This window comes from Asterias amurensis, chromosome 2 (genome assembly GCF_032118995.1).
Source record: "Asterias amurensis chromosome 2, ASM3211899v1".
NCBI classification, from domain to species: Eukaryota; Metazoa; Echinodermata; class Asteroidea; order Forcipulatida; family Asteriidae; genus Asterias; species Asterias amurensis.
Genome location: NC_092649.1, coordinates 27275275 through 27289370, shown reverse-complemented (window position 1 = coordinate 27289370; position 14096 = coordinate 27275275). Strand labels below are relative to the sequence as shown.

The 14096-nt window shown below is 36.5% G+C and overlaps 1 protein-coding gene and 1 pseudogene across 2 annotated transcripts in view; one reads left to right on the top strand and one right to left on the bottom strand.

Annotated features, from left to right (window-relative positions):
- The first annotated feature begins 3586 nt into the window (after nucleotides 1-3586).
- LOC139954490 (uncharacterized) lies at nucleotides 3587-10872 on the top strand (annotated as a pseudogene).
- A 180-nt stretch (nucleotides 10873-11052) lies between these two features.
- The window catches only part of LOC139954489 (plexin-B-like), a 39747-nt gene continuing 36703 nt past the window's right edge, over nucleotides 11053-14096 (bottom strand). For both annotated transcript variants that reach the window (XM_071954305.1, XM_071954306.1), the window contains exons 31-32: nucleotides 13404-13562; nucleotides 11053-12861 (exon numbers count right to left, since the gene is read on the bottom strand). In XM_071954305.1, coding sequence (XP_071810406.1) covers nucleotides 13446-13562 — 117 coding nt within the window. In that variant the 3' untranslated portion in view covers nucleotides 11053-12861; nucleotides 13404-13445. The remainder of the gene's footprint in view (nucleotides 12862-13403; nucleotides 13563-14096) is intronic.

The following is a 14096-nucleotide window of genomic DNA, read 5'->3' as shown; positions in this document are numbered from 1 at the left end:
GCTGTAATACCGTGTGATAATAAGTTGCTAGAAATCACTCAGAAATATAATGCGTCTTATTAGACGGCACCGTACGCTGTGTACCAGTCGCGCAAATTTTTATTGACACATCGTACTTTGATCATAAGCAACATCGCTGGCGCAAGAGACCCACAAATCATGTGACGCGCAACAAAAACGCATGTTACATGGCTCGACGGGCCGGGTGTGGTACACCCAATGGGTACACCGGTGTACATCACCTTGATCGTTCCCAGCGTTGGTCGATTTCCAGCGCTGTGTACGAAACAACCGCGGGTTCAAGGGAATTGTTTCTTGTTCGTCTGCTTATTAAACAATGAATAGTCCGTCGTAAGAATGTTTGAAGATGACAACAGAACTTCGAGATATAACAATTATACAAAGGTATAACAAAACAATTGTTACACGCTGTGACTGGGGTCCATGGGTTTTGTACAAATGGCACCCTCGGCTTCGCCTCGGGTTCCATTTTCCCCCTCGAGTGTACTGTGCAACATTGTATAGTGTGACAGCAGGGCGGCGATCAGGTAAAACGATGGGCGTTCTCTTCAGGTAAAATGTATTAATTAATTAGGCGTTAATTTGTTAAAGCCGTTATACCCTAATAACAAAAACAAACAAAACAGTTCACAGATTTACAAATAATTTACAAGGTTACAGAAGGTAATGGTGAAAGACTTCTCTTGAAATATTGTTCCATGAAATGCTTTACTTTTTGAGAAAACATTAAAACAATATAAATTCTCGTTAGCGAGAATTACGGATTTATTTTAAACACATGTCACTACACGGCAAAACGCGCGGAAACAAGAGTGGGTTTTCCCGTTGTTTTCTCCCGACTCCGATGACCGATTGAGCCTAGATTCTCACAGGTTTGTTATTTTATATATTAGTTGTGATACACGAAGTGTGGGACTTGGACAATACTGTTAACCGAAAGTGTATGATGGCTTTTTACACCGGTAAATTGAATGTGTGTGAAATCAAAGATTAATTCTTCGTATCAACTGTTAAACTCGGGAACTCCTCCCACCTCGGCTGCTGTGAACAACACTAGCTAAATTCAAGGGACATATCAGTTATCCTCTAACCCACCCGTAGTCTATTTCCACACGCAGTGCGCAAGTTAGCGTTGATGTATCCGGCAGGATATTTTGCTGACTTAACAATTAAGATGGAGATGAGATGAAACCTTGCGAGCAGTCCCACATTTGATGAAACAAACACCCCCACCAAAAAAGGATTCTAAACTGTCGCCCCAAACAGACCCACCCAAATTGTTACTCTTGTTTTTACCAAGTTCCTTATGATTGGGCAAAGTGATATCACGTTACAAGTACAGTCGATAGAACATGCGATCTTGTCATTAACAAAAATGCATCTATTTAATAAAATAAAAAGGGGCCTAAATCTAAACTAGAGATAAATGATTTTGCTAAGTTATTCCCAGTTTCAAAAAGTACTCAATGTCATTCCAACTTAACAAGGTGTACCTCAGCTGGACTTAAAGGCAGTGGACACAATTGGTAATTACTCAAAATAATTATTAGCATAAAACCTTACTTGGTAATGAGTAATGGGGAGAGGTTGGAAATATTAAACATTGTGAGAAACGGCTCCCTCTGAAGTGACATAGTTTTCGAGAAAGAAGTAATTTTCCACGAATTTTATTTCGAGACCTCAAGTTTAGAATTTGAGGTCTCGAAATCAAGCATCTGAAGTGAAAGCACAACTTGTGTGACAAGGGTGTTTTTTCTTTCACTATGATCTCGCAACTTCGTTGACCAATTGAGATCAAACTTTCACAGGTTTGTTATATTTTGCATATGTTGAGATACACCAAGTGAGAAGACTTGTCTTTGACAATTACCAATAGTGTCCAGTGTCTTTAATGAACCATGGAGGAAATTCCTCCATGAATGAACATATTAGGTATGGACCAGTTATTATTAATTGGATCAACTGTCCATGTTTTTAATCAAATGTCCACATACCATGCTAAGAAAGTTTTGAGCACACGGTATGTGAGTTCAATGTGAAAGAACATGAGTCCTTCAGCACTGTCTTAAGACTCAAACTTTCAACTGAGGCTGAGGCACAACACTGGCTGAAGTCCTTCCAAGAATGTCTTCAAGACCTACCTAAGATGTCAGCATAATACACAGCCAACAAGTACCCCAGGTGATCAAAGAGTCAGCTCTAAAAACACAAACTGCCCAGAGCCAGTATATGACAATATTATTGTCAAGCGGGTAATCATCAACAGATAAAGCATGCAGGTGAGTCTTGTTTGGATGTTGCTTTGCTATAGATCATGTGAACCTTGTCTACGATAAGTGACGTTGTAATCTTTCAGTATTCTGGCAGGCAATATATGGACGTACACTATTAGTTACCTCGTTGCCAGTCAATATGTGTATATTATACTGATCCTATGGGAAAGTTGACATTTTGTGTCATAGTTTCCACATATAAACCAAGAGTATGAAAGTAAAAGCTCAGACAAGTTTTGAGATGTGGCCCCTTTCATCATATCAAAAGTTGATAAGGGTTAGACAGTGCAATCTCCATAAAATATAAGATTTTCTGTTTTCTTCCATTGAGCTGTGTACAAATCATCTATGTCTACTCTCAATCAGTCAACTTATGATTTCTATTTATTTTTTTGGAGGGTGGCCGTTTCCATTTTAAAATACAAAGTTGATGCAGAGAATGTGTAGTTTGGTTTTCAAACACATCTTTATAGACCATGTGAACTTTGTTTACAATAAGTGTGACCTTGTGCATTCTTTGAGTATTCTGGCAGGCAAGATACTACACAGGTCCTATGGGAAAGTTGACATTTTGTGTCACAATCACACATAAATCCAAGAATTATGAAAGTAAAACCTGGACAAGTTTTTAGATGTGCACCCTTTCATCATATCAAAAGTTGATAGGAATTAGATGTGCAGTCTCCATAAAATATAAGCTTTTATGATTTCTTCCATTAGGCTGTGTACAAATCGTGCCTGCAGGAAGTCCAGGCTCTGTGGCTCTTTTGTAAACATGTGATGGCACAGGTCACATCGTCTATAGATTCGTGATTGAAGGTGGTTGGTGCAATGACAATTGTTTCTTTGATTTTTTTTTTTTTTTTTACGTAATGATTTTGATGAATAAGTACAGGTTAGTAATAATTGTATTGTAAGTTAAAATATAGGATTTGCATTGATGGGGAAAACCTTATTTAGTTTAAACTTTATGCCAGCTCCAGTCTCCGCCACAATAGTTATGTCTTATGCTGTCAAAGTCAATAACATAGCATTTTGAAAAGCCATTTCCTTGTATTTATATGTGTGTGTGTACACGCTGAAAATGTGTACGCCTTTTCACTCATTTAATTTCCGTTTGCATGTTAGAGTTATGCAAACGGACCAAGACGTTTCTCCGGGGCGGTGAGTGGACTAAGTCAGGTGAGTCGGTGCGGGCGCTATTGGTGAATTGGCTGCGGTGCGCTTGAAAGGGAAACGAGAAACGTCTTGCACCAAGACTACTTGTCAATGGAAGTACAGCTTGAGTTCAATCACAACCACCTAGTGCACTGTGCTGATGCATTGCAACACAGGGATGTCGCAGCCTCAGTAACCAAGAAGCTTCTTAGACTATTTCAATCTGGACACTCACCATCCACATCACTCATCGCTCTTAAATGGAGTTTCAGGTGAGATTTTAACATGATCAAGACACTGGACACTACGATTTTCAAAGACAAGTCTTCTCACTTGGTGTATCTCAACATATGCATAATTAATAACAAACCTGTGAAAATTTTACATCAATTGGTTGTCGAAGTTGCAAGGTAACTATGAAAGAAAAAACACCCTTGCCACACGAAGTTTTGTGCTTTCATATGCTTGATTTCGAGACCTACAATTCTAAATCTGAGGTCTTGAAATCAAATTTGTGGACAATTACTTCTTTCTCGAAAACTACGTCATTTCTCAGAGGGAGCCAATTCTCACACCATTTTATACTTATATATACTATCAACCTCTCCCCATTACTTGTTACCAAGTAAGGTGTTATGCTAATAATTATATTGACTAATTACCAATAGTGTATACTGCCTTTAAGTACAAAATTGAAGTGAAAAACTATGCAGCTTTATTTTCTATGCTTTGTTCATAAGACATTTGTTTCAAGTAAGGATGTGGAGGTTTTGCTGTACTCTGCAAAAGCCAAGAATCCCATCAAGTATCTCTAAAGAAGCAAACTAAAGATTACTTGTTTACTTGTTTTCCTAAACTATTGGAAGTGTGAAGCACTCATCCTAAATCTCAATGTGTGTTGAGGATAGTAAATTTGTCTCCTCCCTGGTCCATTTTAAAGGGTCTATGTACTTTTTCCTAACACAAAACACAATGTTCATAGATTTAACTTGCACAGTTTGAAGATCATGATAGTGCTATAGTAGAAAGCTTAAACGTATTAATCAGTTCTGCTAGGGTGTTGGTATTATGTCATAACTGCTTAATGGGATTTTACATGCTAAAATAATTTTTGTATTCCTGAGATGAAAATTGTTTTGTGACTTGTTTTACTCATTTCTCAAAAACTACACAACCTCCAGCTAGTAATATTTAAAAGGAAGCTTTCCACTATCATTATCTTAAAACCCTATTAAAAAAAAGTTTAATGCAAATATGTGGACATTTTGAAAAAGTACCCAAATCCTTTAAGAGGCCATTCATTATCACTCACAACACTCATGACTCTTTCTTCACATTTTCTTAGTTTTAGGGGAAAAAATCTTTAAAACAAATGCCATCTCTTTATTTATTTCATAAATTGTTAAAGATAATGTTTGTGTTTTTTTATTATCACTATACAGGCTTTACTACAAGACTTTCAGAAAGCATTATGTTGCTCCAGATGGCCAGTCTACGCTGCAGGATCTTAAAAGGGAGATTGCGAGCTACAACTCAAAGAATCAAATTGCCAGTATGACTCAAGTTGGAGAGAACATAGCAGCCCTTTGTACACCCCTGATGAAAAGGGTACATCATGAAATACAGCAGAGTGGTGAACTTGTAGTTATAGATTATCTGGCGGAGTAGAACGCCGTGGTTGCAGGGTTTTTCTTATGTTGACACACCCACCCCAGTTGGTGGAGTCCCTCTTGCAGTGCTGGTAACTACCTCACAGAGACTGAAGAAGTTGTCACTGAATAGTTTAATCTCCTTAACGGCCTCACTAGGAAAAGGACCAAAAGTCTTCATGACTGATGATGATTCCAAAGCCGAATAAAAAGGCATTAGTGAATGCATTTTCAGGACCCCATCTTCATTTCTCACATACTGCAGGGTTTCTTTGGGACTCCAAACATCGAATTTCCAAAGAAGCCGCACCACACCTCCTTAGACTTGTGGAAATACATGCTGTATGCTGATATTACAGAAAAGTCATTTATATGCAGAACTTTTGAGGGACACAGTAGTGAATAAATACAAGTCCTTCAGCAAACAATGTGCAGCACCTCCACGAGAGGCGAAAGTTGTGGGCCTAGCTTCCGGAAAGATCTGCCTCTCTGAGGAAACAACACCAACAACTACTGTGAGGCTGCAATGAGAATACTTACAGACAAGATATTCATGGGAATCAAAGCATTCAACATGGACTTTCTGTCTACACGACTAGAACAGAAACTGTTAGACGTGGCAAACAACAGAACAGATCGAGCCATATCATCCCGCTATTTACCCATCAGTGACTGGGATCTATCACCCAGCCAGCAGTATAGGCCGACTCAATGACAACAAATTAGTTTGAACATTCCATCCCAGAAAAAAGCATGAGTGACATACCATGTGGACATGGAGGCTGGTGTCTGCTCCTGCATCATTGGTATCCAAGGAGGTCCATGCAAAAACCCAACATGATGATAGCCAAACACTTTGTCATGTGTAACAAACATGTCCAAGAAATAGCCAAAGTACAGTATTTTTTCTCTCTCTAGGCAGTCTAAAAAACATGAGAGATTATGAAGGTCATGCTTAATTGTACCAGTCTGTCTCTCACAAAATGTGTGTCTGAAATGATGCCAAAATCAAGAATTTGGCATTTGCAGACAAGACATTTCAATTTTTGTTGTAACAGCTTCAAATGTTTCCTGGCTCACCTTAGTAACAAATTGAGCCCACTATTTCACAGATTTTTTTATTTTGTTTATGTTCAGTAATTAGATGTCCTACGTTAAGTACTACTGTAGGCCTTCCAATCCTTTATACCTTGAGTTTAAGGCCAATCAACCCAATCTGCAGTGGTGACAAAAGACTTCACATTCTCATTGGGGGGGGGGGGGGCAGAGCAGATACATGTTTGTTGAAAAGTTTCTTACAGTCAGCTGGGTATCCACACAAAATGTTTGGGGTCAAACTTATCTCAGTTAATATTATGATGGCCTTTTTACTAAAAATATACTTATGAGACAGGTAGGGGAAGTTTGAGATAATGAGGGAAACAAAATCTTGGAGGGGAAACAATTGAAAAGGTGGGGCAAATTTCCACCTTCACCATTTGCTAATTTTCTGAACAATAACCCTGTTTATACCCCAAGTTATTTTGCTTTCGTTCAAAACAATTACTTTACTTTATGGAGAACAGTTGTGCCGCTCTCTAGTGATCTGATAAATTTCCATTTATGCATAATCTAAACTGTATATAATGTCAAATGGATTGAAATTGAGTTGATCCATATTCTTTTCTTTTTTGTGTGCATGTTTCACTTTTATTTTAACAAAAAAACAAAATTATGTTATGCAATTAACATTTTACACAAGATTGTGCCAAAAATTAACAGTTATTATTTCCCTCTCGATTAATGTTTCTCAATAAGACCAAAGTAATAGTGGCTTCAACATTCAGAATAATAATATTAACAATACCGGTAACCATTCCAATGTGTAATGAACAACTGGTCAACTGTGGAGCTCAACATGGTCAGTGGTGGGGTACTTAGTTATTGTAGAAGGAATTATGCAACAGGATCAAGGATCAAGATGAGTGTTTAAGAGATGTTAAATTTGCATCGGGGATAAAAAATATTAATTGTGGTTTTTACCCATACACCGATGTGTGTTAGCACTGTATACTCAGTACTTTCCCGAGTCCTGTGAAAAAAAAAAATATATCACAGGCATGTTACTCGGATGGGATACGAACCCACGACCCTTGCAATTCTAGAGCAGTGTTTTACCCACTAGACTACCGAGGTTGCCCGGCAGCTAGAGGCAGTTCGAAGCCTATGTTTTGGCAGCGGGTACCACAACGATATAATAGATGTTAAATTTGCATCGGGGATAAAGAATATTAATTTTGGTTTTTACCCATACACCGATGTGTGTATAGCACTGTATACTCAGTACTTTCGCGAGTCCTGTGAAAAAAAATATCACAGGCATGTTACTCGGGGGGAAGATTAGTGTTTGCATGCTATGAGCAAGACTGTCGCCAATGCAGGGTTGCTTCATGATGTAAGAAGAAAGAATAGTATTTTAGCAATACAGTTTTAAATTAAGTCTCAAGTCAAGTCCCTTATCAGTAGGGCAATTGCCAAGTCAATTCTAAAAGGATTTCTGAAAATCGGTCAGTTTGTCGTCTCTAGTTCATAAACTAAACGCCTCTCTTAATACTTATGCATGACATCATAATTCTTACCCAAAATGAGGCTATGGGCGCACTTCCCCCATCACTTGCAGTGGCTGTGCCCATCGCCTTGTTTTGAGTTCGCATTGTGACGTACCTCATGCATAAATATTAAGAGAGGCGTATTGAGCATGTTTAATGAAGTATATAATCAATGTTTTAATTTGCATCGGGGATAAAGAACATTAAGGGTCGTGGGTTCGAATCCCACCCGAGTAATATGCCCGTGTTATATTTTTTCACAAGACTCAGAAAAAATACTGAGTATACAGTGCTCACAAAATTAATATGTTAAATGAAGTTGAATGTTGACAAAATACAAGTGTCAGCTCAGAGCATAGTGTGCCAGGTGTGCTGGTAGTGAATTGTTGTTTTTGACCATGCCTTGACACAGATTAGATGGTCTTTATATCAATATTGCAAGACCGACTCGGCTGAAGATACAATGTTATCAATAAAACACCACATTATAAGTTTTTAAACATCACATCAAGTCATCAAGTCAAGTAAAGTCTGCGATTGACTGAGATTGAAAGCAGTCACATCTTTATCATTGGGTCAAAGACTTGTCCATATTAGGGCCCAGTTTGCTTTAAAGGCAGTGGACACTATTGGTAATTGTCAAAGACTAGGCCTTCACAGTTAGTGTATCTCAACATATGCATAAAATAAGAACCCTGAGAAAATTTGAGCTCAATCGTTCCAGATAATAATGAAACAAAAAACACCCTTGTCACACGAAGTTGTGTTCGTTTAGATGTTGATTTCGAGACCTCAAGTTCTAAACTTGAGGTCTTGAAATCAAATTCGTGGAAAATTACTTCTTTCTCAAAAACTATGGCACTTCAGAGGGAGCCGTTTCTCACAATGTTTTATAACATCAACCTCTCCCCATTACACGTCACCAAGAAAGGTTTTATGCTAAAAATTATTTTGAGTAATTACCAATAGTGTCCACTGCCTTTAAGGCAGAAAATATTGTTTTGTTTTTTGCTGCCAAGCAGAAATAAGTGACATGGTATTTTGGCATGTTTACAGTTGGTTGCGGTTAGACTTTTTGTTTGATTTTAAGCAGCTCTTCTAAAAATTGACCCTAGTCTCAAGTTACAATAATTGACCCTAGTCTCATGTTACAATAATGTAATATGCAGAAATCCCAAGTAGATACTCTGATGAGTTGTCAATACAGGTAGACAAATGTGTAGATTGTTCAGCATTTGTTTCTGTATTGTTTTGGTAGTGATAATTGTTCTGAATTCTTATTAGCCTACCATCAAGTGCTACTTTTGAAAATAAACGTTGTTAAATTGACCCAATTGATTTGAATTAACTTTATTTTTATGCTGTACCACTGATTTAAAGGCAGAAGACAATATTGGTAATTGTCAAAGACCAGTCTGATCACTGAGTTTAACTCAACTTATGCACAAAATAACAAACCTGTGGAAATTTGAGCTCAATTTGTCGAAGTTGCGAGATGACAGAAAAAAAACCTTGTCACACAAAGTTCTTTGCTTTCAGATGCTTGATTTTGAGACCTCAAAAATCTAATTCTGAGGTCTCAAAATCAAATTTCGAGGAAAATTACTTGTTTCCATATAAGGTTTTATGCTATTGATAATTATTTTGAGTAAATACCAAGTGTCAACATCATTTTATTTTTAGGTTCTAGGGAATACCACATTGCAAGCTTGCTCCAATTCCTATAATTTCACACAGGATTTATAATTTTCATTTTATTAATTTATTCATTGGTTTATTCTTAAAAAAACATATTCCATTGGAAAGCAGCCACATATGTACCATAGAGGGACAATTCCTTCTTCCATGGTATTTATACAGTGGGTTGTATTGGTATGAAGTTTTATGACTTATACATTACATCCGTCCCTTTGTACCTATTATGTACATTTTGTACAAGTACTGTATTGTACATGGGATACGAAAAACAAGAGGTAGGCCCCTATGCCAACATACATGCATTAAGCAGCTTTTATTATTCATAACACGATTACTATTCATAACCTATGGGAGTGTAACTTTGCCCTCAGTTGTTCTGCCGCAACTGAGCTGGGGGAAAAATAATATCGCATAGGGCAAATGCAACAACTTGGGCCCCATTTCATATAGCTGTCAAGGCAGAAATTACTGCTTCAAACAAATTTCCTAAGCAAAAATTAGCAGGTTACGAGACACAGATGGTACATAGCTTATCTAACTGGTAACCTAGTTCTGATGAGCGTTATTTTGTTTTATGCAATTATACAAAATATTTCTAAGTTTTCAACACAGAGACGTTTTACTCTCATATTTCTGCAAGCGCCACCCCTGAATAATTTCACAGTAGATTCTCCACCCTGGTGGTGTTTGAACAAGGAAAGTAACAAACAAGTCTTGGGAGGCCAGAGATCTTAGTTTGTTCCAATCACAGGCATTTTTATTGATTCATCAAGCCTTGAAAACTGAGTACTCAAACAAATATAAATTCATTTCTTTAAGTTTATAGAAAAAGTATAAAAACATATCCTTAAAAAAAAAAAAGAGAAAATAACACTGAATTTTGATGGGAAAACTGCAATGCTTACTCATTATGATTTCAAGTAAGAACTGTAAGATTTATTTAGGCAAAAGTTGAAAGATTTACCCGTCATGATTCGGTGTAAAAAATACAAGACTAAACCCTTCTAATTGTTGGTAAAAACTGCAAGGCTGACCACTTTTTATTTTGTGTTTAACTGAATGAATCGATTGACAAATTTAAGGTTTATCCCAGCTCAAGATTGTGCCACTTGCTGCAGTGATGTATTTTAGTGACAAACACTCGTCTTTCTCACAGATTTCAGTACCATGATCATGGAAGCAGCCATAACAAAAAATACACTTTTAATTAAATATGCATGCTCAATATTATCAAAATCTCAATTGAAATAATTCAATACCAATATCAATATAGTTAATTAAACCTTGCACTGATAAACCTTCATCAATTATAGATCATGTACCCAAGGCTATCACCACTAAACCAATACATTACAGGAACACGTTGCCTTGGATCAGACGAGTTGGTCAAAACAAAAGCGTTTGTAACCGTTTTTTATAAAATGCATATGGTTGGAAAGATGTTTTAAAAGTAGAATACCATGATCCACACAAGTTTGCCTCGAAATTGCGTGGTTTTCCATCTAGTGTGCGAACTAACATAGTCGGCCATTTATGGGAGTCAAAATTTTGACCCCCATAAATGGCCGACGTGTTAGTCGACAAGGTAAAAGGAAAACCACGCAATTTCGAGGCATGTTTGTGTGGATCATTGTATTCTACTTTTACAACATCTTTCTACCCATATGCATTTTATAAAAAACGGTTACAAACGCTTTTCAAAGACCAACTCGACCGATCCAAGCCAACGTGTTCCTTTAACTTTGTGCTCCTTCGCTGCGCTCATACGCATGGAAAACAGTTTCACCCCAATGACTTACAACAACACAAGCAACAATACTTTTCATTGTTTTGTTTCATCAGATTTATTAAATCTTGGGAATGTGCTGGGAGGCTGGTCGTATATTCTTATACAGCATTCATTTGATTAAAACACAATTTTTTCAACCGGACAGTTTTGGGTTTTTAAAGTTTTTTTTATCAAAGTTGTCACCAAACAAGTATGTGCTTGCATCATGTTTAGGATAATGTCATGATGAGTGATGTCGTCAGATTACCTTTGAATTATCTGACATTGGCGTCACTCCTGATCCAAATTTATGCAAAACAAATGCATATCAACAAGCAGATTGCAGTAAAAGGCATTGTAAATGTGAACAAGGAGCACTTGGTCTATATGTTAACGCATTTTCTGAAGTTTTCTATGATTAAATAAAACAATGATAATTTTAAGGTGTACAAAAGGTATAAAAATAATTGTCATAAGAATTATATCTTGCATAAATATCAGTGAAATAGACATCTAAAAAATTCAAAAAAGAAGAAAACCCCCCAACATATTACGGGAAATCCCTCCATTCATGTCAAAATCAACAGATCATAAGAATTAAAATGTTGGCAAAAATATACAGTCAAGGCAAGTATGTCTGCGTAAATGTGCAATTAAAACATGCTTAAAAGTCAAACAAAATATCTATGTATCCTTCATGTAATGATTAAGTATTGTTCTTAATTATATATGTTTTTAAATCGGCATGCGTCAATTTTGGTTTACAAGTCTACACCCTGAATGATTACACACAGAACCATCTGGATGAATAATTAGAAATATTTTTGGGGTTTCAACAAAGAAAAATAACAAGAGCAAGTTTCGAACCTGTGACCCGCAGATTAATACGTAGGCACTCTACCATTTAGGCTGTCTGACCATAAATTAAATTTCTTCACTACACAAAACATTTAAGAAAAAAAAATGCATAAAAAATCCTGCTAGACAGTTTTCTGAGTAGTACTGATTTTTATAATAGGTTTAACAAATTTACATGATTGCTTAACAGAGTTATCATTACCCTGTTTAGAAGTACTGAAACAAAATAGTTGTTGCTATAAAAACAAAGCATGATTCTCCCACACCTCTGCCCATTTGATCTTTGCCTGTTTAAAGACACTGGACACCTTTGGGTAATTGTCAAAGACCAGTCTTCTCACTTGGTGTATCTCAACATATTCATAAAATAAACCTGTGAATATTTGAACTCAATTGGTCGTCAACAGAGGAAAAACCATTCTTGTCGCACGACCTGTGCTTTCAGATGCTTTATTTCGAGACCTCACACATGAAGTCTCTAAATTCAATTAAAATATTTTACTGAGAAATTACTTCTTGCTCAAAAACTACGTTACTTCAGAGGGAGCCGTTTCTCACTGTTTTATACTATCAACAGCTCTCCATTGCCTGTTACCAAATAAGTTTTATGCTAACAATTATGTTGAGTAATTACCAATAGTGTCCAATGCCTAAGATCTTTCTAGTTTCAAGAGAAATATTCTTAAGTGTCCTAAGCACCTTACTAAAATCTAGATTTCATTTGCAGTATTTGACAGTCATTTCCCACAATTAATAATATTCTTCTTTCACGGCAAGGGTCGTCATGTGCACCCAAGTGGTTTTCTTGTCTTAATTTCTTTCTTAATTTTGGCGTGGTCTGCATTTCTCTGCAATGAGAAAGGGTGATGATCAAATAAAAGATATCCATTGTGTTTGTTAAAGGCATTATACAGGATTGCTAGAACTCACGTAATAGTAACAGACAGTGATTACGTTTTATGTGATTAACAATACACACAAGATTAATGAATCCCTACAACCTCACACCCGCCCAAAATTTTTGATTCCATGTTTAGTAAGCCATTTGCAAGACAGATTTAGATAAAGTCTGGTACAATGACTTGCTTATACACAATGTACAATTCGAATTCCTCAGACTAAAGAGAGTTAATGCTATGTCACATGATTAGGGGCAAGCGTTTGTATATCAACCTCCAGATGGCCAAACCCTGGTACCATACACATACATTCAGAATCATTTCTGTTCATCGTTTCTTACAATACTACGCAAAAGCTTGCCCCTAATCATGTGACATAGCAACTGTCTTGATAGTCTAATGAATTTAAATTTAAGTGGTAACTTTTGATCAAGCACGTCATTGTACACGCAAATGGCTTATTATTTGAGTGCGTTACATAGTATCCAAACCTGCACTCTTTGATGGTTTGAGGCGCTTGTCTTGACGAGAATCTAGACATCATGTTCATCACTGCTGTCTTCATTGGCCAGAATCTGTTCAATCTCTACCATCTTAAAAGCAAGATGGTCCACTTGAGCATCCTGACCCTCTTCAAGAGCATCTACAATCTGAAGAATAATAAGGACCATATTAATTTGTGTTTTACCCATATGCACCGATGTAAATAAAGATATTAATATTAATAATAATAAAAATAGTAAAGCTTTCATAAAATATTATTTTAATAATAATAATAGCATCATCTAGGCCTAACAAGGTAACCTATTTCTATTGAAATTGAATTGTCAATTAAGATTATGAATTACTGAGCATGTATTTATATTAAGTAATGAAGGGCAACTCACTACAATAATGGGGCATACAAAAAAAGTAATCAACAAAGATTAAATGATTTTTAAACTAAATTAAGGAGTTGATATAAGGAGTTGGAAGAAAACAGGTTTAATTATGTGGAGTTGCTTAAGCAGGACATTTTGTTTAACAAATTACTGCTTAGCAAAATATTGAGCAGGATACCAGTCATATAGTCATATACAGGTAAGCACAATTAGTTTGTGCTTAGCAACATGTACTTTTTTATGCTCAAGCAGCTCTGTGAAATTTGCTGCAGCAGTCAGCCAAGACACACCATAGAATACGAC